The sequence below is a fragment of the Ruditapes philippinarum genome, unplaced genomic scaffold, assembly GCF_026571515.1.
Source record: "Ruditapes philippinarum isolate M1 unplaced genomic scaffold, ASM2657151v2 ctg679_1_1_1_1, whole genome shotgun sequence".
Classification (NCBI taxonomy): domain Eukaryota; kingdom Metazoa; phylum Mollusca; class Bivalvia; order Venerida; family Veneridae; genus Ruditapes; species Ruditapes philippinarum.
In genome coordinates this window covers 31,266-57,089 of record NW_026857639.1, presented here as the reverse complement: position 1 = coordinate 57,089, position 25,824 = coordinate 31,266, and the positions used below count along the sequence as shown (strand labels likewise).

The window sequence follows — 25,824 nt, the reverse complement described above, 5'->3', positions numbered from 1 at the left end:
CACCATGTATCTTGTATTGCCTCCACTCAGCTAATGCACTGGCTAATTAGCAACGAAATCTGACCTTTGAGTAGCTGACAGCTAGTGAGCTAAGCAAGATGATGCTTTGATGTTTTATACACACAAACAAATGTGAACGCTGAATTTTATAACTGCATATCGTATTTTCGGCGCTGGTGATGACGTACATAGTGTTGCAGTGATGACAGAAATCTTAAATATAATTACTTTACAGTTTGGTTATAGGTTAGTATATTTACATTACGCAAATATGGTTAATTTATGATCAGTGCTATAGATTTGGGATACTATCTGGTTATTTTGAACTCGTTTCCCCATTTCATATTTTTCTATGAGCGGTTTTATGTTTTTGAAAATTCGTGAAAATGGTTCTTAATTGTTCAAAATATCTCTTTTGAAATGAATAGAGGGATATCGTGTTATATACATCATTTAGCGTCACACTTGCCACATATCAATCCAATGAATGTTACAGGCATTCAAACCTGCCATCCCGGATGGAAAATGCTGCCGTGATGTTATAGGCAGAAATTCTCGAGGCATCCGATGATGGTTCTGAAATTTAAGACAGAAAATCAAAATCACCCTCAAGTTATAGGTATAGACCTTTTTACAATACTATTTTTCCACAGCAATCGATGTTGCATTCCGCGCATGCGCATTCTGTGTAGGGCAAGAGCGCAATAAAGATATACTACATTTTGCGTTGTTGAAGGTTTTTAAAGACGTGATTTTAAGTTATGACACATAGAAACCAGAAAACGTGAATTGATATTTATAATAGATATACAAAATTAGCGGGACTAATAATTCAATGACCAAAAGTCCCCTGTTCAAGTTATCATTAAATGACTTTTTCATCAGTAATTTAAACTGAAACAGCAGGGTGTTAAGGATAAATTTAATACCGATGTATTACATAATATTACACAATTGGTATTCCTTTTAAAGTGGGTCTGCAAGGCAGTAAGAGTCAAACAGATTGAAAGTGACCGGCTGTTATTTGCCAGCTAGTCTACAATATCATTCAACCGGGACGTTTTAGTACCATGGCATAGTTAATCACTTAAAATTATGAAAATCGCAATTTAAGTTACTTTTATTTATACCAATCGCATCAATATTTATTCATTTTGTGAACAACAGCGTATGAATTACAACTTTATTCATAACGGTAAAATGACGTCATCCTAAGCGTGCCATTGTACAGTATGCGACTCATCGGGCACCCCCAATGCCAGATGAAATTTCCGGCATGGGTAAAACTCACGGAAACGCCAGTCTGATATGCAAGAAACCTCGAACTTGCTATAAATGACACTAAATTAGAAAACGTAACAAGTCAAAATATTCTCGGGATTTGTGTTGATAGTAATTTAACATGGCATACTCAAGTTCATAATGTAATAAAAAAAACTCAATTCTAAAATTGCACTTTTAAAAAGAATTTCATATTTTTTGACAGATGATATGAAAATGTTATACTATAATGCATATATTGTGTCAACAATGGACTACTGCAATACTATATGGGGACAAAACTGCAAATCGGATACCGAAAAAATATACAACATACAAAAGAGGGCACTTCGAGTAATTCTGAAACAGCATGTAACAAAAAGTGTATTCAAAACCCAAAATCTGCTTACTTTTGAAAACAGATGCAATTACCACATGGCCTTACTGGTTTTTAAAAGTGAACATAATCTGGCACCAAAATATATATCTGAACTACTAGTTTTTTCTAATAATGATAGATATAATCTTCGCTCTTCAGCAAATAATAATCTTATTCACTTCAGGCCACGGACAAATTATATGATACAAACATTTACATTCAAAGCGGCACATTTATGGAATACATTTCCAACTGAAATAAAACTACAAAGTAAATTGTCATCTTTTAAGGGTAAACTAAAGGATTATTTAATAAATAAAAAAAAGCTTAAAGCGCTAAAAACTTTAAACTGGTTTTTAACAGAAATTTATATAGGTCTCTATAATGCTTTGTTTGTTTAATGATTGTATGTGCATACGAAGTTATATACTAATTTCCATAACTTATTATTTATAATCCACAAAGATGCTATATGTATTTTGTAAGAGTACTAGTGTTTGTCGTAATATTATATTGCTGTTTATTGTTATCTCTGTTTTCTGTTTATATACATGTATGTATAGAAGGCCGTATTGGAAATAAGATATACTCTTATAATATGTCACCTTATCAAAATAAAGTTATTAATTATTATTATTGTTATTATTATTATGTAAACAGGCTAATAAAGTCCTGGGACAAGTTTCTTAAAGCTCTGTTAAATTTAACCGTTCGTTAAATTTACTAACGGACGGTTAAATTTAACAGAGCTTTAAGAAACAGCCCTTTGACAAAAAATTAAATATGTATACCTGGAAATGTGAAATTTCTTGGTAATTAAGGGTGACATAAGCACAGATCGAATGAATGCAGACCTTAATTTTGGTAGCTTATATTATAAACTCGTACAATTATTTTACATTTTGGGACAAAATATACATATTACAACAATATCTGCTGACGTCTTCCTCTACCAATCTAGTAAAGAGTTAATAATTGCGGTTTGGGTACTCTATACTGCCTTTTGACAGCTTGCCTGTGATATGCGGACTCCATAACTTTGGATCCCCTTTCAAAGTTACAATTTATTTGGTTTCACTTAAACTTCTGTTTCTGTAATTTTCAATTATTGAATAGGCGAATACGTATGCAACAAAATCGGACCAACGGCTCACGCTGGACTCCAGAAAATGGTGTTGTTTGTTTGTTGTTGTTGTTTCAAATACAATCTAGATAGTGTACGTATACTGGAGTATAATTATAGGCCTATGTGGAATTCATGTATGTGTGAGCAGAGATAATGAATCGATATCCAGTTATGTCATGTTTTCGTTTTCAAGCTATAGATCTACCTGGGACTTATTTCATAAAATAAATTATGTCTCAGGTTATTCCCTAATACTATTTTCATTTCGCTGACTTATGTAATCAACCCATTGCTAACCTTGTAATAATATGTTAGTCTGACCTTATGTAAATCGCAACTTCTCGGCCCTTTCCGTCAAACTTCGGATCATTAGATTTGTTTGGTCACATGACAAGACAGCAACACTTCAAAATGGCGAACCGACAGATACGAAAGTACACTATCAAAATTTGGCTTTTATTTCTTGAGTTGCTCTATTTATTTCTAAACTATTGTGCAGGATTTTTTAATTTGATATAACCGGTGTATATAATTACTGCTTTGAGTACATGAATTAAATGTAAACAACAATAGCGGGAAAAAAATTCGTGTTCAGACAGATTTTTCAAGTTTTTTTGTTTTAAACAATGTTTATCTGTTTACGCAATAATGGTGCTATTAACATCGCTGTATTTTAAAGCAGTGTGTATATTTGATTTATGCAAATGTTAACTTAAAACTGAATCCACATCTTGCATGGTGTCCTTAATCAGTGTTAATTTAGTACACAATTTTCCATAAAAATTATAACATATGCATTTTCGACTTCCATATGGCTAGCCAATACAATGTGTCCTGGCTAGCCGTACGTGACTCACATATGGCTAGAACTTTTGGCTTGCCATACGGGCCCGTATGACTACCACTTCCAAAAAAGTTTTCCACTGGGACACTGGAACAGAGACCACCTCCGTGGTCGAGGGGTTAGAGTTGATGACTTCTAATCCAGTTACCTCTCTGGCGTGGGTTCGATCCCCAGGAGATGCTTTGGTAGTTTACCCCGGAGGAAGGTAGTCTAGTACTGGTAACTCTCCAGGAAAGATGGTTAGGAAACTACCCGCCTATATGACTGAAATACTGTTGGAAAAAGGCGTAAAATGAAACAAACAAACAAACAATCCACTGGAACAGCGTATAACTACCTTCTAATATTGTCTATTGGCCACACTTTACCATATCAACATAGCTGTCAGCTATATTGAGCATATTTCACCATAACAGTTACACATATGATTGAGCCGGATTGCTTTTACTATAATCAGGAATTTTTATTTGGCTTATTTTATAGCCGATGTTCGGTCATATTCCCAAATGAAAATAGTATGTTATTCTCCCAATCCACAAGAAAACATTCCCAATTGAAAGTTTCAAAATAAAAATATTGAATAACAAAATCTACAATTTCTGAAAATAAGGGCTTCTTTACTGTTAAGGTGTTGAAATGTTTGTAAATTGTAGATGTCATCCTATGCAGTTATCCTTTGCATTCATTTAATTCCATACATGTGATATCCCGGCGGGATTTTAAAAAATCCCGATATTTCGACACTTATCCCGATTCCCGATATTACAGCTTGAATTCCCGATATTTACAAAAAAATCAACATAAACAAAATCAACCACAGCACCTGTATCTAAAATGTAAACCGTGCCTCCGGGCATTGATTGTTATATGTCCATATCCTAAATTATAGCGGATTAAATGTTGAGTCGCTAATTGACAGCAAGGTGACGTAATAAACAGTTCCATCAGTCAAAGTTATTCTCACATGTTTAACTTAACACGTGTCGTGTGTCAGTCAATTGACCTCAGTAGGTATTATAGCTACGTCATCAAAACGACCCTGTAAATTTACATGTATGAATTCGGCTCAACCTTTGATTTTCTTTGATTAGTGCCGCACTGATAAAGATTAAAGGTGAGCAGAATCATTTAAAGTGGATCATTCAAAAACCTGTTTAAGATGCCGGCAAAACCATGTCTAATTAACCTAGTTTAAGTGAGTGGGTAATTTTTTTTGTTTTGTTTAGGAATTACACAATCATCGGAAAAAATGTGGATTTAATTAATGGAACGATTCTTGCATTTATTTTGAGTCTTCTACTTACGTTACGTTATTTAACAGTCAGAGTCTTTGTCTCTTATGTTCATGAATAGTTGTTGCACGTTTTCAAATAGCTTGTGTTTTAAATTATTAGCCAATTATTGTATGACTGAAAAGACAGATATAATTATTCAGACTGAAAATAATGAAATGTGAAAATGTGACTGTTTTAGAAATAGCCTGTATGACTTCACCTATTTATTTATCTATTTATTTATCTATTTATTTTTTTGTGAAATAAATTAATATTGATCAACATTAAACTAAAAAATCATAAAAATATATAATCTTTTAATGATTTTGAGGGTAATATAGATTCTTTGATCCAAACATGCATTGAAATTCGCGTCAATAAAAAATCCAGTTTTGGGCCTAAAAATCCCGCTGAAAATCCAGATTTGGCCCAATTCATTTGGCACATGTATGTAATTCACGAATTCGAAAACCTAGCTTAATGCCATTTTCCGGTACTTTCTGACTACAATTACTACATAGATCTGGGGAATTTGCCTAATGGAGTGTAATAGCGAACTCGATATTTTCGGCCTTTTTAGCTCGACTATTCGATAAGAATAAGTAGAGCTATTGTAGTCACCCGAGCGTCGGCGTCGGCGTAACCACTTATGTTAAAGTTTTTGTAATAGTTTAAATATTTTCAAAGTCCATTGACATATGGCTTTGAAACTTTGCACACTTGTTCACCATCATGACCCCAACCTGTAGACAGGAGGAGGTAACTGTATCAAGCATTTTGACAGAATTATGCCCCTTTTTCGACTTAGAATTTACGTTAAAGTTTTTGTAATAGTTCAAATATTTTCAAAGTCCATTGACATATGGCTTTGAAACTTTGCACACTTGTTCACCATCATGACCCCGACCTGTAGACAGGAGGAGGTAACTGTATCAAGCATTTTGACAGAATTATGCCCCTTTTTCGACTTAGAATTTACGTTAAAGTTTTTGTAATAGTTCAAATATTTTCAAAGTCCATTGACATATGGCTTTGAAACTTTGCACACTTGTTCACCATCATGACCCCGACCTGTAGACAGGAGGAGGTAACTGTATCAAGCATTTTGACAGAATTATGCCCCTTTTTCGACTTAGAATTTACGTTAAAGTTTTTGTAATAGTTCAAATATTTTCAAAGTCCATTGACATATGGCTTTGAAACTTTGCACACTTGTTCACCATCATGACCCCGACCTGTAGACAGGAGGAGGTAACTGTATCAAGCATTTTGACAGAATTATGCCCCTTTTTCGACTTAGAATTTACGTTAAAGTTTTTGTAATAGTTCAAATATTTTCAAAGTCCATTGACATATGGCTTTGAAACTTTGCACACTTGTTCACCATCATGACCCCAACCTGTAGACAGGAGGAGGTAACTCTATCAAGCATTTTGACAGAATTATGCCCCTTTTTCGACTTAGAATTTACGTTAAAGATTTTGTAATAGTTCAAATATTTTGAAAGTCCATTGACATATGGCTTTGAAACTTTGCACACTTGTTCACCATCATGACCCAACCTGTAAACAGGAGGAGGTAACTGTATCAAGCATTTTGACAGAATTATGCCCCTTTTTTGACTAAGAATTTACGTTAAAGTTTTTGTAATAGTTCAAATATTTTCAAAGTCCATTGACATATGGCTTTGAAACTTTGCACACTTGTTCACCATCATGACCCCGACCTGTAGACAGGAGGAGGTAACTGTATCAAGCATTTTGACAGAATTATGCCCCTTTTTCGACTTAGAATTTACGTTAAAGTTTTTGTAATAGTTCAAATATTTTCAAAGTCCATTGACATATGGCTTTGAAACTTTGCACACTTGTTCACCATCATGACCCCAACCTGTAAACAGGAGGAGGTAACTGTATCAAGCATTTTTTTTTACTATCAAGCACTAAGAATAGTCGAGCGTTGCTGTCCTACCGACAGCTCTTGTTTTAAATTAAATTGAAATAAAAAAGTTATTTCTTTATAAGAAAATATTTGAATATCATTGTATGAATAATTCCATACAAAAAATAAAGTAAATATACAAGTTTACGCAGAAAATAACCTTATTTATTATGGAAGATTCCACTACGTCTGTTTAAATTTTATTGATTTTCATTATAAACAATTTATTTTTTTGAAAACTTTGCTATAGATATTGAAGGAGTATTGATAATTTTCAAAAACATCAATTACTTTCACCTTAAACGGTAAAATAATGATAGAAAAATAGAAATATCATGTAACTGTGTTATGTACTTCATTTGGTGTAATTCCCCAGAGCTAAATCCGTAACGTACCGGAAAACGCTGTTTAGCTAGGTTTTCGAAAAGGTCAAATACTGCAAAATTTTAGTCTTGCAATTTTTCCCAATTTTTAACAAAACATCGCTGAAATTCCCAATTCCATGAATATGGGTCATGTTCCCAAAATCCGGGGAAAAAAACCCTGATAATTTACAAACTCTCTTCATTTCCCACATTTTACTTTTAAAAAAATATAATATTTTGTACTTTTGGTTTTTCAAACCTAAGACTTATAATAGGGAATTCCTAGATAAATCTGTGAGTATGGTAAAGAATAAGATACCTGTGAAGAACTGTTTTGAGTAAATGCTTTTAAACTACATGTAGAGTAGAATCATATGTCTTTTGTACTGTACTTGATTGAAATCATATTAATTTTTACTTTTGTTTCAACAGGTGCTGATAGTTGCTTCAACAGATATATGCAGTGAGAATGGTGTACAAACGCTCAGAGTACGGACAGCAGTTCAAGGTGTCAAGCCTTGTTAAGAACGTCCCTGTTTATAAAGAAAATTTGCAATACAGACATCTTCGTCGGGAACGAGAATGTGCTCACACACCACTGTCATGGGATGGAGAAACAATTGACTCTTCTGAAAGTGATGAAAAACTTAGCCAAGATGAGGAAATAGAAAAACTGCCTATCTCTGAACTTGTTATTACTGAGGAGGATGAAGGGGAAATTGAAGAGAATAAAGATGAAGATGATATAGATAAAGAGAAAAAGATTGCATGGGAAAAAGATGCTGAGTGTCAAAAGGTCACGGAGAACGAGAATGATGTGGTAGTTGTAAAACAGAATGAGGAGTTGAGAAAGTCTGCAAAAGAAAAACTGAATAAATATTCCAGTAATGTGAATAAAGATCAACCAAGTAAAAGTAAAGTGATTGGTGAGAAAAAAGTTTGTAAGTATAATATATACAATTTACAAACAGCATAATTTCTTCAGCAGATTTTGTCATATTATATTCTCTTTTGTCGGTTTAGACAGACAGGTTATATATATTTTAAGAATTTAAAAAAATATTTGTAAAAAAAGTAATATCTTCTTAATATACTTTAAATTTTCAAAATCGGTTAATAAATGGTTAAGCCATAAGATTTATGTAAAGTTGGTGAACAATTATCATGGTCAGCCTTCACATCTGTGCAGTTTTATTTTTTGATAGTGAAAAAACTTTTATTTAATACAACTGTTCCAAATTCAAAGCTTGCACAAAGGCAACCAGGTAATGTATTAAGATTAACATTTATTTATCTATATTTCCAGTAGGCAAGACATTTGCTAAACCCAAACAAGCAGATGATAAAGTGTTTGTCAGCAAAATTAAACCACATCGGCCAGATAGACAGGGAAAGATACCAAGAGCGCGTCCTCAATCAGCTCCCAGTGCGCGACCTTTAGCTCAGGGTGTGGTGACTATGAATCCTTTCTACAATTTTGGATCTGGTACCAATGATGCCTGCACCGGTGATAAAAAGACATTTAATGTCAGAGCCTCATCAGCTGTAAGTACATGTATATGTATGATTATGTAATGATACAGTTTTCAGAACATTTCTGCCTACTTGAAAAACACCCGCCAAGGGTCTCAACTCACTTTTCTTTTTTAAACAGCAATACAATAAATACATTGGCATAAACATTGACAGAATGGTTAATTAGGTTTTCGTACTGCCTGTCTCTAACTGACATGAGATCATTCTCTAATGTGGTGTTATGCCGTCTTGTTCAGGAGCCATCCAGTGACTGGCTCAGCATATCAAAGATAGGTAGTAAAACTAGCAATGGTCAAAAAATAGCATTTGCTTGACAGCAACAAAGAGGGTCCTTTAAAAATTCCCAATTTACAGTGAAAATTGCTTGTAAATGTTACTAGCCTGACATGATTGTCTATTTTAGTGGTAAACCCTAAACATTATGACTAAACTAGAAGAGAAAGAGAGACCTTTCAAACTCTTTATCAGAATCTTCTTCTGTCAGTCATTTATGACCTAGGCGATGTTTGAATGACATTAATCCCAGGAATATAGATTTATAAATAATTTAAAGTAACTCTACTATTCAAAGAAGTGGTACTGTCTCATTCCATTGTCCTCATTGGCGAACACTTGACCCTCATAGTTGCTATGGGTTCAAATCCTGCCAGGCACTTTGGATTTTTTTCATGTGAGGAAGCAATCCAAATAGCTTGCAGATTGACAGTGGTTTTACTCTAGGGTGCTTACTCATGCCTGAAATACTACATAAAGGGGCACCTGAGGTTTTTATCCACCAGTAAAGGTGGGATGTTGCCACATTATGGTTATTACCTTTACATTGACAGTGATTGTATGACCTAAAACAAAACAAACATATAAACACACGATATTTTACATGCAACTTCAGATCTCATTAATAATAATTAAATGTTAAAATTGTTCACTTGAAACTTCACTCCTGACAAATTCAAACACATGCTGTGATCTAAAAATTACTTGTATATTTTCATTTGTAAGGTCTACCCAGCTGCTCTGAGAGCAAAGAAACGAAATCTCCTGCTCATTGAAAAGCAAATAGAGAGACAGAAGACTGCTTCGGCACGAGAAAAACGAAGAAAGGCCAAATTTAACGAGAGAATGGCCAGACAGACAGCTACATGGGAAACAGAGTATCATAGATGTTTCCCGGCTTACGATAACACAGAATATGCTGTTTCTGATAAAGACCCAAGAAAAAAGAAAAGTTTCTTTCTGACATGAAATTATTATGAAAAAAGAGCGCCGAATGTTGTTTTCTAGAGAACGTAATTTTTATTTTCAATAGATTCAGTTAGGTATTGAAGCTATGTATATTTCTTTTGAACGTTTGTCTTTTTTGCAGTTTTTTTTTGGGTGGAATCAGTATGTAATGCAACAGTTGGTTTAGTCTTTCCGGTCAACATGCATCTAAATTTGTGAAGAAGATTATGATTTATTAAAATTCAAGTCAGGCAAAAACTGCTAAATGTACATAATAGTTAAGTTGAAAGTTGGTTTCTTCAACTGCTAATACTACAGTAAGCTGTCAGTATTTCTCAATATTAAGAATCTCTGTTTAAAATGCTCATTAAGACAATATATTATATTAAAAATGATGAAAATATATCTTCAAAATTAATGAGCAATTAGTCAGTTATAAATACCGCACTTCATCATTCAATAAGTACATGTATGTTCATCACATAAACAGCTACCCAGGAATGTTAAAAAGCCATATTAAAAACAATATTACACTAGTGTAATAACACTTTGATGTGACATCAAAAATAACTGTTTCTTTTTTAACAGTTTACCGTTCTTATTTTATATACGTGATAAATAGAAAAATTATATATGTGTAGATTCAATATTAGATTTATTGAACTCGTTGAATAAAACAATTTTATGCTCGCCAGAAGCTGGCATAATATAATTTTATTCAACTCGTTCAATAAATTCAGTATTAAACCTACATGTATACTCATTCAATATCCTTTATATAATACACCAAACTCACTGCACATTTAAGGTAATATCTTGAATTTTAGTTATTTATGTTTGGGTACAATTGCAGCCATTTTTCATTATATCACCAGGCTAGATTGCACATCGGTACAATCTGATATGGCATACTGATGTTCCTTTGCTCAGTTTTTATACTTAAATGTAACAGTCACTGAACATAACATGCACATTTTTACATTTAAAAAAGGACAATTTAAAAAATACAGCAGATTTCAGGTTATTAAAGATATCTGGAAAAAAAAAACCGGTTATTAAAGATATCTGAAAAAAAAACCAACTGAAGACAGTTGTACACCACACTTAAGGGTGTCTTTTTTTGTTTTGTTTTTTGAGAAACTCATAGTTTTACATTTTAGGTTTATTTTTCTTCAAGAAAAGATAATTAAGATTCAATTTCATGAAAATCAGAACATAGTTTTCTCAAAGGTACTATACTGTATGCAGTGAAAGATAGTGGAGTATCAGGATAATTGAGCCGCATCACGACAAAACCAACATAATGGGTTTGCGACCAGCATGGATCCAGACCAGCCTGCGTATCCGCGAAGTCTGATCAGGATCCATGCTGTTCGCTATCAGTTTCTCTACTTGCTATAGGCTTGTAAGCGAACAGCATGGATCCTGATCAGACTGCGCGGTAGCGCAGGCTGGTCTGGATCCATGCTGGTCGCAATCCCATTCTGTTGGTTTTGTCATGACGCGGCTCATATGATTTAATGAGATTGATTTTTGTTTCGTTTTTGAAGTTAACAGCTTGTTTAGTTTTGACATAAAGATTGCTTAAATCTTATTCATTTCGTGTTTTAACCCTACTTTTGGCTACAACCATGTTTTGTTTTTTTTATCTTAAAAGTATTTTCACTTGTTATACTTATTTTATAACATGATTGTTTTTTTATGTAAATTGTATTTTAAGACTGTCAGATTTTAGTTTAAATAAAGATTTGACATATTTCTAGTTAATGTATATGCTATTTTTTACTCATAAAAATCAGACCAGTTTGACTTTTTAAAAAAGTTACACAGACTAGTTTGCTTTACGCAAGCATTGTTTTAATTTTGTCTGATTTAAGATTTATCAACCTAGAAACATTATTTAAAAGTGTGCATAAACAAATTTTGCTAGTCTCTGAAATTCTGTGATAAAATCATTGTTTTATTTTTGTTAAACTTTTCGGCTTTTAGGTAAGGTGTGTTGAATTTTTGTTTTTTCCTAGTGTCGCAAACTCTTTTTGTGGATATTTTGATGAAAAGAACACATTACAGGTTTTTGGCTTTGGATTTTAAAGTAATTAGACATTTTTGTAGCTTAATTTAAAATACAATTTATCAAAATAAGCTTTTGAATTTCTTTTCCTTTCTTTCTCTCTTTTTTTTTTAATTTTCAGACTGCCATAGTATTTTTATAAAAGCTATGCCTAATATTCTCAGAGGTGTTTAATTAAGCATGTTTCAGGCAAATATATAGCTAGGACTATAAAATCATTGGCTTCAATCTAATGAAACATTTCAGTGAAGAAATGTTTGTCTACAAATATGATACATTGGTAAACAATGAAACATAAAGGTTTTAATTCATGGCCAAGTAGTAATCATGCAAATAGATAGAAGGAATTTGACGGTAGAATAGACTACTCCGGAATTAAGAATATTTGGGTTTTTCCCAGCTAATAACCTACATGTATGTACAAACTTTTACAGTAACAGCTTCGAAAATAAGCAAACAGGTTGACTAATCTATTGTGATGGGTAGTGCACCATGAACGTATAATGGTAAAAGTTAGTTTGTACCTACAGATTAGCTGGGAAAAACCCTCTTTACCAAGTACCGGATAACGTCTATATAGTGTATAGTTTATTGAATATAGCTTTGATAAACTGCCTTGTTATACTCATAATTTCATGACAGCATCATTGTATGTATACACATTTTATAAATTTAAGAATAATAAACTCATTTGAATGATAAATGTTGTATGTTTTCTTTGTAGAGATTGACGTTTCACAGTAAATTTGGTCAGGTGTATTAAATTAAATCCTTAATAGTGATTTTTATCTCGACTTTTTAAAAAAAAGAAAGACAAAAGTAGAGGTATTGTTATAGTCCTTGCGGTGTGGCGTCTGCAAACTTGTACCTGGATCATAACTTTTTAAGTTCTTGGTGTATTGTCTTCATACTTGGCCACAACAACCCTTTGGCAGTAGACCAGACTAATCTTGACCTAGTCTATAACATTATTATTTTTGAATGGATTGTCTTCAAACGTGAACATAATAATCTTCAAGGATAGCCCTTTAAGTTAACCAGACAGACCTTGATCTTCACTCATAAATGACCTTGACTTTGAAGGTCAAATTATTGAAATTTTCATTTTTAGCTCGACTATTCGAAGAATATGAGAGCTATTGTAGTTGCCCCGGCGTCGGCGTCAGCGTCGGCGTCTGCGTAGGTTAAAGTTTTTTGTAAAGTCAAATATCTCAATTATTACTTGAGATATTCAATTGAAACTTACAATACTTATTTATAGTAACAAGGTACATCAGATTGACAAGTTGGATAACTCTGCCTACAATATTGACAGAATTATGCCCCTTTTTAACTTAGAAATTTTGGTTAAAGTTTTTTATAAAGTCAAATATCTCAATTATTACTTGAGATATTCAATTGAAACTTACAATACTTATTTATAGTAACAAGATACATCAGATAGACAAGTTGGATAACTCTGCCTACAATATTGACAGAATTATGCCCCTTTTTAACTTAGAAATTTTGGTTAAAGTTTTTTATAAAGTCAAATATCTCAATTATTACTTGAGATATTCAATTGAAACTAACATTACTTATTTATAGTAACAAGATACATCAGATTGACAAGTTGGATAACTCTGCCTACAATATTGACAGAATTATGCCCCTTTTTAACTTAGAAATTTTGGTTAAAGTTTTTTATAAAGTCAAATATCTCAATTATTGCTTGAGATATTCAATTGAAACTTACCATACTTATTTATAGTAACTATGTACATCAGATTGACAAGTTGGATAACTCTGCCTATAATATTGACAGAATTATGCCCCTTTTTAACTTAGAAATTTTGGTTAAAGTTTTTTGTAAAGTCAAATATCTCAATTATTGCTTGAGATATTCAATTGAAACTTACAATACTTATTTATAGTAACAAGGTACATCAGATTGACAAGTTGGATAACTCTGCCTGCAATATTGACAGAAAAATGCCCCTTTTTAACTTAGAAATTTTGGTTAAAGTTTTTTTTGTAAAGTCAAATATCTCAATTATTGCTTGAGATACTCAATTGAAATTTAAAATACTTTTTTATAGTAATAATGTACATCAGTTTGCAAAATTGCATAACTCTGCCTGCAATATTTGCAGAATTATTTGCCCCTTTGAAACTTAGAAATTTTGGTTAAAGGTTACAGGTCTTCAAAAATATTTACTTGAAACTTTACACATGCACTTAGGGTCATAATTGGAGGGTCATAATTGTATGTCACTGACCAAGTTCCATAACTCTATCTTGCATTAAGGCTGATTCATATCCCCTTTTCTACTTAGTCTCTTGGTTAATGTTTACATGCAAGTTTTACATATCTCAATAACTATTAAAGATATTTATTTAAAATTTCACATATGCATTTAGGGTCATAATTGTAGGTCACTGACATATATCCATTATTCTATCTTGCATTTAGGCTGATTTTTCTCCCCTTTTTCAACTTAGAAATTCATGGTAAAGGTTTGCTTGTAAGCTGTTATCTCAATAACTACTGAAGGGTTTGTGCCTTTTTTGGGACAATTTTATGCATTCATAATAATAAAGCAGTGATTTACTTGATAAAACATCTTAATAACAAGCCTTTGTACCTTTTCTGTCAAATTTATGTATTCATAGGTAATTAGTATTATTATACTCAATAAAACATCCTAATGTGACATTACCTTCCAAATAGTCAAGCCAATACTGTATAATTAGACCCTCTCTAAGGCCTATTACATGAATTTATAAAAAAAAGTAGCCCTTTTGTGAACTTAAAAAATTTAACATTATCAAGGCTCTTTTACTATCAAGCACTTAGAATAGTCAAGCATGCTGTCCTACTGACAGCTCTTGTTTTCACTGTAACTGGCTGTTACTTTGTTATTATTGAATGGATTGACTTAATATTAAAACAGAACATTCTTTAGGACCAGACCTTCATGTTTATCAAACTCTAGTTGACCTTGGCTGATTTAGGACCTTGACCTTGAAGGTTAAATTATTGAATTTCATTGATTTGTACATTAGTTGACTACATATATATTGGTGTATATATATCTTTGTATATAATTTTTTAAATTAATATTTTCTTTCTGAATTTTGATAATATTTTCTAACATTTTCTTTTATTTATGGAAAGGATTCATACTCCGACAAAACTAGTGTGACAAGACAGACCTATTAAAATTATAAAAAGGAATCTTTAAGATTTTTTCAAACCATTTCTCTATTTGCTTTTAGAAAAAGGAAAAAGTCGAGCATTGTCCCCGCCCGGTGGTGGCTCTTGTTCATGCCAAAAAGTGGTTGACTTTTTCTTAGAACTTTGAGTAGAAGGGTTTTTAAATTCATATGTAATAGTAGAGTTGTCCTATCATTAAATCAGACTTCTGACATCTTGCAGTGAAATGAGCAGATATTTTCATTTCACAAGAGTGATCAGTGATCACCTGTGTCATGATAGCCATTTGCATGTTGCAGCTGTTGTGTAGCAGGAGACACAAAAATCATTAACATTGGCAAAATGTGTTATTTTTTCCAGGGCCATAATTTGGCCAAAAATCATTCAAGTGGAAAACCCATGTGATAATTATGCACAGTCAAGTACTTCAGCTACCAATCAATCCTGTAAAGTTTCATTGAAATTGCATTGATGGTATATATAGAGAGGTAGTCCGAACAAACTGTAAAAAATAAAACATTAAAGGGCCATAACTCAAATCATTGAATCGGAAAATGCCAATAATAAGCACAACTACACTTGGAACTGATCATTCCTGTAAAGTTTGGATAAAATTGCACCAGTAGTTTTTGAGGAGTTGCCCGGACATGTTTTGTGACAGACTGACAACAGAGAAGTGATCCCTATATGTCGCCACTACTTTAGTGAGGTGGCACAAAAATGTCAAAAGTCCATGTCGAGTTGACTAATGTGGATATCAGTCTTACAACCATTGACAATTTTATGATCGTGCATGTGGTTAATTAGCCACATTGACTTGAAAATTAAAATTAACATTTAATATTCTTCCATGGTGTGGAGATTTTGCCTACCTCTGGTTAGTATATGACTATGAGTATCATCCATTGTAGAGAGGCTTCAAAGTTTAAAACATTGAATTTGTATTAAAACAAAACAAAAATTCAAACACATTTTCAAAGTCTTCTTTTTATATTTTTTTATAGACATGAAATAAATGAATCCATATCATATTAGATATAAACATTTGAAATGAAACAACATGAAATTTATAACAAATATTACATCAGACTTGACAGCTGTAACAAAAATTACTTTCTAATTTTCTACAGCAAAAAATCATTATGCCTACAATTTAAAAACAGTCTACAGAGAACACTGGTCTTTAATCATTATAAAAAGTTATAAAAATAAGAACAATCCACAAGATATTTTAAATAAAACGGAAATTTTAAGGGAAATTTGAAGTTGTGCTTTCGATATTGATAATTTTAACTTGTATAGTTATTTATATCACAGATGAAAATTAAACCATTAGTAAATGAGACGGCATAAACCAGCTGCCAGAACTAAAAGTGAATGTTTTACCACCATTATAGAACCAGGCCAGTCTGCAAGGTGTGCATGCTGAGTCTAAATAGGCTGATTCTGTTTTTAACATTTTTAAAACAGGGTGGCAAATTTATGCTGTTCAAAAGTTTTAGGGGGGCAGATGTCAGCTCCTTCTAAAGATATGAGGGGGCAAATATCCGTCACTGCAAAAAAATTACATTACCTCTTGCAGGCAGGGGGGGCAATTGTCTGAGTACCGATCAGGCTTTATACTGTTGGTAGTTCAATTTTTGAATTTTCATATTAAAATACCTTAAACTTTGAATGGACTTTTCCAAATTCAAAGCAAGTTAAGGATTAATAACTGACATTGTTTTCACAAGGGAAGCAATACTGGCCATGGTTTGTATACACATGAAAATATCTTTGACTAACATTTTGTAACCATACATTCACTTGGATTAATCAATTATTCATAAGGTATTACATGTATTTAGTATACTGACCATTTGAAACTAAAATCTTTGGACAAATGAAATACATCTGTTCCCCCCAACATTTGTGAATGTAGTAACCTTTCAATAATTTACAGAAATTTTAAAAACTACTTCTCTGACATCATTCTTACTCTATATTTGACCAGTGTTCTTCGAAAGGAACTAAATGACACAAAATGATATGTGCATATACATTCTACATGTACATAATCTAAAAATAGGCATACAAAATATACATACATGACTTTTTCATTCTGAATATTATTTTTTTTGCTTTCCTAGTTACTCAAAATTATAATATAAATATGTCAAACTATATACAGATTCATGATGAATGATTGCATTGAATAAACATGGTGTAACTGAATTCATATGTTTGCACAAATAAATATTATTATTAGATGGGCAACAGTGCAAGTATCAAATGATTAAAATACCCTTTCAAATAATCACTGAAAAATGTTTTAAATGCTTGAAATTTAATATGAAACATTATGTTCAGATTTCTATTAACGTTTTTTTTTTGTTTTGTTTTTTTCTTTTTCACTATGCCAAGTCAATTTTAAAACATTATCATTTATGCTTTAAATATTGTTAAAAATGTAAGCTTTTGGTCAAAACATTATTTATCAATTTGACATCACGATTAAATTGATTTCCTGTTGAACTATAACAGTAATCTTTCATGAGTTATACCATGGACTGGTTCATGTTTTAATATGGATAAAACCATTCATCTTTTTTTTTTTCGGGAAAATTTCTCAAAATATTAACTTACTAAATAGGGCACAGTATGGACCATGATCAAACATCATGTATGTGCCAGCTGATCTTGGCCTACACTGGTGACATGGTAGAATCTGTTGCCCCCAAGAAGGCTTAAAGTTTAATATGAAACTGGAACTGGTATATTCTAATATTATAAACACACTGTCTCTGTTATTCAAGAGTAAAAAGGATGAAACTCTACTATACAACAAAACTTTTCTATTTTATCTATAAGGTAATGAAATATCCCATGAATAATTTAATGTATCTTCATGTAAATTTACCTACAAGCTATATCTAAAGCTTAATCAAATCATACCATTTTAACTATTCATAATACAAAAAATAGAAAATAAAATTGTCTAGTGTTTGTGAAAAATGAAGCAATTATTATCTTCTAGTATAAAAACACTAGCTCACCTATCAGGAATGTTAGGAAAAATGAAAGAGAACATATTTATGTCTCAATCAAATGAAATGATAAATTTCTAATCTAACCCCTTGGACAAGTCCAAGTTAAATGCTGTAAATATATATGTACAGTCCATTTGTTCTGTAGTATGTCTTAATCATGATAAAAGTCAAGCCAAAAGGTTTTTGAAAGTTTGCTTTGAAACCAGTCAAACACAATATGATTTTTGATTGGTCGCCTAAATTTGAACAAACCAATGGCAGATTAGTATTCTTCAGACTGGTACCAATGAATTTTGTTTGTAGTCTATCCTTGCCTGTGTGCATACTCAAACCAGATTAAACCGGTTTTGAGTGAAGTATTGCCTAATAACAAAAAATATGACTTCATTTTCTGAAGAAAACATTCTTGTACACATATAAATAACCTAAATAAATGTGCCATTCAATAATATAGAACATGATGAAAAAGATTTGATGCGACTATAAATTAAGGACATATGAGAAAGTATAAAGAGGTATAAAAAGAATGTCAATTTAAAACTTCAAGACTCTACGGTACAATGACTAATGAAAATGGTCCACCTTCAAACAAATTAAGGACAGATTCACACAAAATAGAGATAGGCATTTTGATATTTGTATTGAATCTACAAAGGACTCAACGACAAGATGTACCCTTTCCAGCTATAAATCAAACTAGAACTGTGTCCAAAGGACACAGATGCCCCCACTGACAACATATATATGGTATATAGTGAAAAATCAACAAAGGGCCATAATTCTATTAAATTTGGTTGCAGCAAAAATTCCTTCCTTTACTTCCATCTACACATTAAGGTTGTTTATCCCTGGAAGTTTAAGCAAACTTTGCCATCTGGTTTAAGAGGAGTTGCGTTCACAAAATTTCTATATGGTACATAGTGAAACAAGAGCTGTCCGTAAGACAGCGCGCTCGACTTTTTTATTGCTTGCCAATAAAAAAAGTTTTTGCAGTAAAAGGCAATACAAGAATCTCTGTATTTTTAAAGTGAACAATGGCCATGAGCATTAAGATATTTAGTGAAGAATTATTTTATTATGACATAATTTATGGTAAAGTGAACAAGTGGATAGGAATGAATTTTTTTAGATTTTTTAAGTTTTTTAGTGCTTGCCTATAATACAAAACATTGACAGTTAAGGGCCATAATTCAAATAAAATCTTTGACAGAATTACCTTCTCCTGGACATGTTTGGGAATCATGATTGTAAACAAGTATTCCAACTTTCAAATTAATATCTCAAACAGTTCAGTCAAAAAGTGGACTGGTACTAAAAACTTAACCAAGATTCTAAGTCGATAAAAGGCCTTAATTTTTAAAACAAATCCTTGACAGAGTTACCTTCTCTTGCGTACAGATGGGGGTAATGATGTGAAATAGCATTAAAAGTTTCAAAGCAATATCTCAAAGGGTTAAGGCAATAAGTGGATTTTACCCATATTCAATGTATTTTCTAAGTCAAAAAGGGGCATAATTCTGTCAAAAACCTTGACAGAGTTATGTCCTCTTGTCTGTTGATGAAGGTCGTGATGGTAAACAAGTATGGTCAGTTTCAAAGCAATACCTCCAATGGTTTTTGAAATAAAGTGAGGTGGTACAAAAAACTTAACCAAGCTCAATACACTTTCTAAGTCAAAAAAGGGCCATAATTCTGTCAAAAACCTTGACAGAGTTATGTACTCTTGTCTGTAGATGGAGGTTATGATGGTGAACAAGTATGGTAAGTTTCAAAGCCATACTTGTAATACTTCTGAAATAAAGTGGGGTGGTACGAAAAACTTAACCAAGGTGTGACGCCAACGCCGACGCCGACGCCGACGCCGGGGCGAGTAGGATAGCTCCCCTTTTCATAGAAAAGTCGAGCTAAAAATCAACAAAGGGCCATAATTCTGTTAAATTGGGTCGCAGCGAAAATTCCTTCCTTTACTACCATCTACACATTAAGGTCTTTCATCCCTGGAAGTTTAAGCAAAATCTGCCATCCGGTTTAAGAGGAGTTGCGTTCACAAGATTTCGGGACGTACGGACGGACAGACGGACGGACAAGTGCAACGCTATATGCCCCCCACTTAGTGGGGGCATAAAAAGGATACTGGTAATTAAAAATAATAAAAAATAATAAGGAATAAAATTATAACAGGCGAACTTCTGTATTTTGCATTAAATCCAAAAACCTGCAAATCATAACAGGGGTCCCAGAGAAACCATAAATACAAGTAATAAAGATGCATGAAATGCTACCCAGTACATTTGTCATGAAAACAAACAACAAATCAAAGCCGGTATTTTTAAATTTCTATGAAAAAGGATGGGAAAAATGTCAATATTAAAGAACAAGGAAAAAAATGCAGGAAAAAAAACCCTACAAAGTTGCTGTTTAACATAATTGATAAAATGTTAAATAAAATAATCTGTAACATAATTATTCTCTATTTCTAACAATCATACAAACAAAATCTACATCTAGTCTATAGTACACACAGAGACAAAAAGTGCTATTCAAAACAGAAAATTTCATTAACAATAACACATTACAGTTTCACTCTTTTTTCATTTACAATTTTTTTTAATAATCATCTAAATCAAATTTGTACACAACAAACAATATTGCTTTGCAAGCGTATCTACCATTTAAAACTACCATTTACAACTACAATAAAATTTCACTTTGACTTCATTTTTTTTGGCAAAACACATACACATTGCAAAGATACATCAACAAAATTTTCATATTTCATATACATTTAATGTAATGGCTAATGCACCCAGATCTAATAGGTGGCAGTATACATTTTCAAAGACTTCTTGTCGAACTGTCTGTTGTCAAATTTTATATAACCAACAATTCTGTAACAAATATTATTTCTGCCTATATATAAATTTTATAAGTATAATTGCTTGATTTTTGTGAAGTGGATTTGAAAAGTATATACTGCCCCCAGAAGCAAATTTTTGCATAATTAATCTCATTCAGACAAGTATAAAATTTATCTCTTCTACATAAATATGAACATTATTGTCAATAAACAGAAAAATTGTCAAGTGTCACACTTGCACAAAGAATGTATACATTGCAAACAACTAAACATGATTTTGTTTTGGTGCATCAATATCATTCAATAAAGCGTTCAACCAATTGTTCTTTTCTTTATATATGAAAATAACCTGTATTTTCTAAATATATGTAACCTTCTTCTCAAAAATAAAAAATGGTCTTGCATTTCAGTTATTTTCTTCAAATAATACGAAAGTATGTTAAACTTAAAAAATTTCAGTATTTCAAAAACCTTTTCTCAGATACAAAACAAAATCGTGAGTTAAAACAGAAAACTCTTTTGCAAATGAATTCAGTGAATTGCAATTGACAAAATATGTGTACATATCCTCAAGGTACTTTATACCGGAAGGTACTTTGTACCGGGAATGTCCAGATATTACAAACAATACCTACATAAAAATTTTCTTTTGTATGCAAGTGTTTTTCACATTAACTTCATACAAAATATAGCATTTTTTGAAGAAAATTCAAAGTTTTAATAACCCTATTCAGATAAATGTGTTTTACGTATGAAAACCAGTAATATTGCTAACGATTTGGACCCATCATGATATTTTGAATGTGTGTGCAAATGCTTATCAAATAGTTACCCTTTTACTGTGTGATAACTGATAAGTATTCAATAGAATTTTAGTATCATTAACAGTAATGGACCATTTACATATGTTTTAAACTTTTTATTGATTGCTTAAAAGGCATTCCTGGTATTAAGTACTTAAAAACAAAAATGGCTGCCACTCATATGAGGTTATTAACAGAACTATCTTTTTGATGTATAGTTAAAAATTCTTTTGGATGATTGTTATTTTCATCAAACAAGAGCTGTCGGTAGGACAGCAACGCTCGACTTTTCTAGTGCTTGATAGTAAAAAATAATGCTTGATAGAGTTACCTACTCCTGTTTACAGGTTGGTGTCATGATGGTGAACAAGTATGCAAAGTTTCAAAGCCATATGTCAATGAACTTTGAAAATATTTGAGGTATTACAAAAAACTTTAACGTAAATTCTAAGTCGAAAAAGGGGCATAATTCTGTCAAAATGCTTGATAGAGTTACCTCCTCCTGTCTACAGGTTGGTGTCATGATGGTGAACAAGTGTGCAAGGTTTCAAAGCCATAATTGTCAATGGACTTTGAAAATATTTGAACTATTACAAAAACTTTAACGTAAATTCTAAGTCGAAAAAGGGGCATAATTCTGTCAAAATGCTTGATACAGTTACCTCCTCCTGTCTACAGGTGGGGGTCATGATGGTGAACAAGTGTGCAAAGTTTCAAAGCCATATGTCAATGGACTTTGAAAATATTTGAGGTATTACAAAAACTTTAACATAAATTCTAAGTTGAAAAAGGGGCATAATTCTGTCAAAATGCTTGATAGAGTTACCTCCTCCTGTCTACAGGTTGGGGTCATGATGGTGAACAAGTGTGCAAAGTTTCAAAGCCATATGTCAATGGACTTTGAAAATATTTGAACTATTACAAAAACTTTAACATAAGTGGTTACGCCGACGCGGACGCGGAAGCTCGGGTGACTACAATAGCTCTACTTATTCTTATCGAATAGTCGAGCTAAAAACGGTACCTCCTACAGAAAATGACTATTTTTTTTTTTTCTTTTTTTTTGTATAATATGATGGTGGGCCTAGTAAGGCTTACACTCCCGGTAGATAGTACAACCCGGATACTTGTATCAAACTTTTATACATTTTAATCAAATGTCAAATATACATTTTAATCTTTGAAGACGTTTTGTGACACCTACATCTAAACAAGAGCTGTCAGAAGGACAGCGCGCTCGACTTTTTTAGTGCTTGCCTATAAAACAAAACTTTGACAGTTAAGGGCACACAAGACTTTAACTAGGAATTTCTAAGTACAAATCAAGAAACATTTTCACAGAGTTATCTTCTCTTGCTTACAGATAGGTCTCATGATGGCACATAAGAACTCCAACTTCCAAAGTAATATCTCAAATGGTTAAGTCAACAAGTGGACAAGAATGAAAATTTTAACTGAGTTTCTAAGTCAAAAAGGGCCATAATTCAAATAAAATCCTTAACAGAATTACCTTCTCCTGCCCATGTTTTGGGACCATGATGGTAAACAAGTATTCCAACTTTCAAATTAATATCTCAAACAGTTCAGTCAAAAAGTGGACTGGTACTAAAAACTTAACCAAGATTCTAAGTCGATAAAAGGCCTTAATTTTTAAAACAAATCCTTGACAGAGTTACCTTCTCTTGCGTACAGATGGGGGTAATGATGTGAAATAGCATTAAAAGTTTCAAAGCAATATCTCAAAGGGTTAAGGCAATAAGTGGATTTTACCCATATTCAATGTATTTTCTAAGTGAAAAAGGGGCATAATTCTGTCAAAAACCTTGACAGAGTTATGTCCTCTTGTCTGTTGATGAAGGTCGTGATGGTAAACAAGTATGGTCAGTTTCAAAGCAATACCTCCAATGGTTTTAAAAATGTCTATAATAAAATTCTGCTGGTTTTTAGTAATAATTAAAGACACTGGTTCTAAATTTGAATTTCACAAAGCCTTTGTTAATGGTTCTAAAAATAGTACTTCAAACACCAAATAAAACTGGTTCTACACATAGAATTTCAGATTCCCTGTCATAAATAGTATTACTGAACTGACCACACAGTTTACTATACATGCATTAGTTTTGAATTTTTTATTCAAAAATTGCAATACTTTTAAACAATACAAAAACAGGTTATATAACAAAATAGATACTTATTCCACGAACATTTAAAATAAAATATTTCACAGTTTGTGTGACCAAAAAAAACAACAAAACAATAGCTTAAAGTTATGAGATATGGCCACCTAGAATTTAACATATAAACAAAGACATTTTTCAAATTGAACAATAAATTCAATCTCATAGCAAAAGAACAATTATCATCATCAACATCATCATTTTTATCATCTTCATCAGCTTGCCTCAATGCAAGTTCTGCATCTGTAATAATAGCATATATGCAACACTTACAAAGAGTCGGACCATGCAGGACCGACAATGTCACTTGCTCATTGTTATTCTTTAGATATCAGAACTCTCCTAGCAGTCTATGGACAGTTTAGAATTAAAAGGCGGGTAAATCTATGACAAAATCAGCAGGGCCTGAGGGTAAAGTTTGGTTTTTATATTATTATAAACAATTGGGCAATCCATATCATTGGTTGAAGTGTTATTTCAATCAGTTGTATTTTCAGCCTGTAGATTAAAATATCCCCTCAGACCCTCACTAAAATCGGCTGTTTTCGTTGGCATATCTGTTGTCTCTGATAAAATTTAAAACCCAGGTACTTAAGGTCAATTTGCAAAAAACTGCTATGAATAAAGTCAACCCTCTATAAAGTATAAATCCTTTTGACAAAGGTTTCAAATGTGGGGAATCATTTTAATGTGCTTGATTAATAAATGACTACAATTAGTTAAGCTTCAATGACAGAATACTAACAGGTGGATTTCAGAACAGGAAAATATCAAGAATGCAGGAGTTCACATGTCCTTATTTTGACATGAAACCTTAAATTAACACAACCATAATACATGTTTTAGGAAAACACTTTGATATCATGTTTATAAAAAGCTATATGAGAAACATCTTAAAAGCTGACTATTTAATGTCCATTTGTACAGCAAATGAAAGACAGAATGTTTCGAAAGCATATTACGATCATATACATATTTATCTACCAATGAAAATGTTAAGAAATACTTTCTTTCAGTACATGCTTTCATTTCCTAACACACATTAATGGTCGAATGTATGTTTGTTCTTGGAAGGAGGATGAGGATGGGGGGAGTGGAGAGAGGGGGCAAGGTATGACTGCCTTGTATATATATAATTAGACATGTATTTAAAAAAAAACATGCAATAATAGTGTATATGACACCTTAAAACTATGCGTTTACAATTCAGTAAATAAATAAAGCAATTTGTTAAGAATTGAAGTTTGGTAAATGGCTATTTCAAAAATTTGGAAATACATTTTTATGACATTACATTATTTCTTATCAATATCATTTTGTAAGTTGACCAAGAAAAACTATTAAAGTTGTTATCATAACTAGTTCACATGTACTGTATCCAATACTGTCAATGGTTATTATGGCATATTATATAACCAAGAAGTTATTAAGTTGTGCTGTTACATAATGTAGCCAGACTACAAAATAATTGTTTTTGTAATAATTACATGTCATGACCAAAATAAAGACCATATAACATCAATAAATTTGAAAATGCTTTTAAATTATTTCCTCTGAAAGAGACAAAGTTAAACAAAAATCTACTAAAAACTACTGTCTTAGTATCTAAGAAGAATAAATAAACTATTCAATATCACAATTATGCATTGACCTATCATTTATTTCACTCCCAAATACACAGTCAGTCCGACTAAAGCTTTGTTTGGTGCTATATCTTATAACAAGAAATTGTCCATGAAAATAAT

At 32.1% G+C, this 25,824-nt stretch overlaps 1 protein-coding gene across 2 annotated transcripts; it reads left to right on the top strand.

The window, feature by feature from the left end:
• The first annotated feature begins 3,118 nt into the window (after positions 1–3,118).
• On the top strand, positions 3,119–12,720 carry LOC132750451 (centriole, cilia and spindle-associated protein-like). Of its 2 annotated transcripts, none has more exons than XM_060740442.1 (4): positions 3,119–3,199; positions 7,622–8,130; positions 8,499–8,734; positions 9,725–12,720. In XM_060740442.1, exons 2-4 carry the CDS (start codon positions 7,659–7,661, stop codon positions 9,965–9,967), a joined length of 951 nt encoding a protein of 316 aa, XP_060596425.1. In that variant the 5' UTR covers positions 3,119–3,199; positions 7,622–7,658; the 3' UTR covers positions 9,968–12,720. The 2 variants fall into 2 exon arrangements, with proteins under 2 accessions (XP_060596425.1, XP_060596424.1); XM_060740441.1 differs by having other exon boundaries at positions 8,496–8,734.
• Positions 12,721–25,824: the final 13,104 nt, after the last annotated feature.

Excerpts from the sequence above, each read along its gene's own strand:
- LOC132750451 (XM_060740441.1), top strand. The coding sequence starts at position 7,659 with ATGGTGTACAAACGCTCAGAGTACGGACAGCAGTTCAAGGTGTCAAGC. Across the intron at positions 8,131-8,495 it reads GATTGGTGAGAAAAAAGTTT|TAGGCAAGACATTTGCTAAA; the intron begins GTAAGTATAATA and ends CTATATTTCCAG. Across the intron at positions 8,735-9,724 it reads ATGTCAGAGCCTCATCAGCT|GTCTACCCAGCTGCTCTGAG; the intron begins GTAAGTACATGT and ends TTCATTTGTAAG.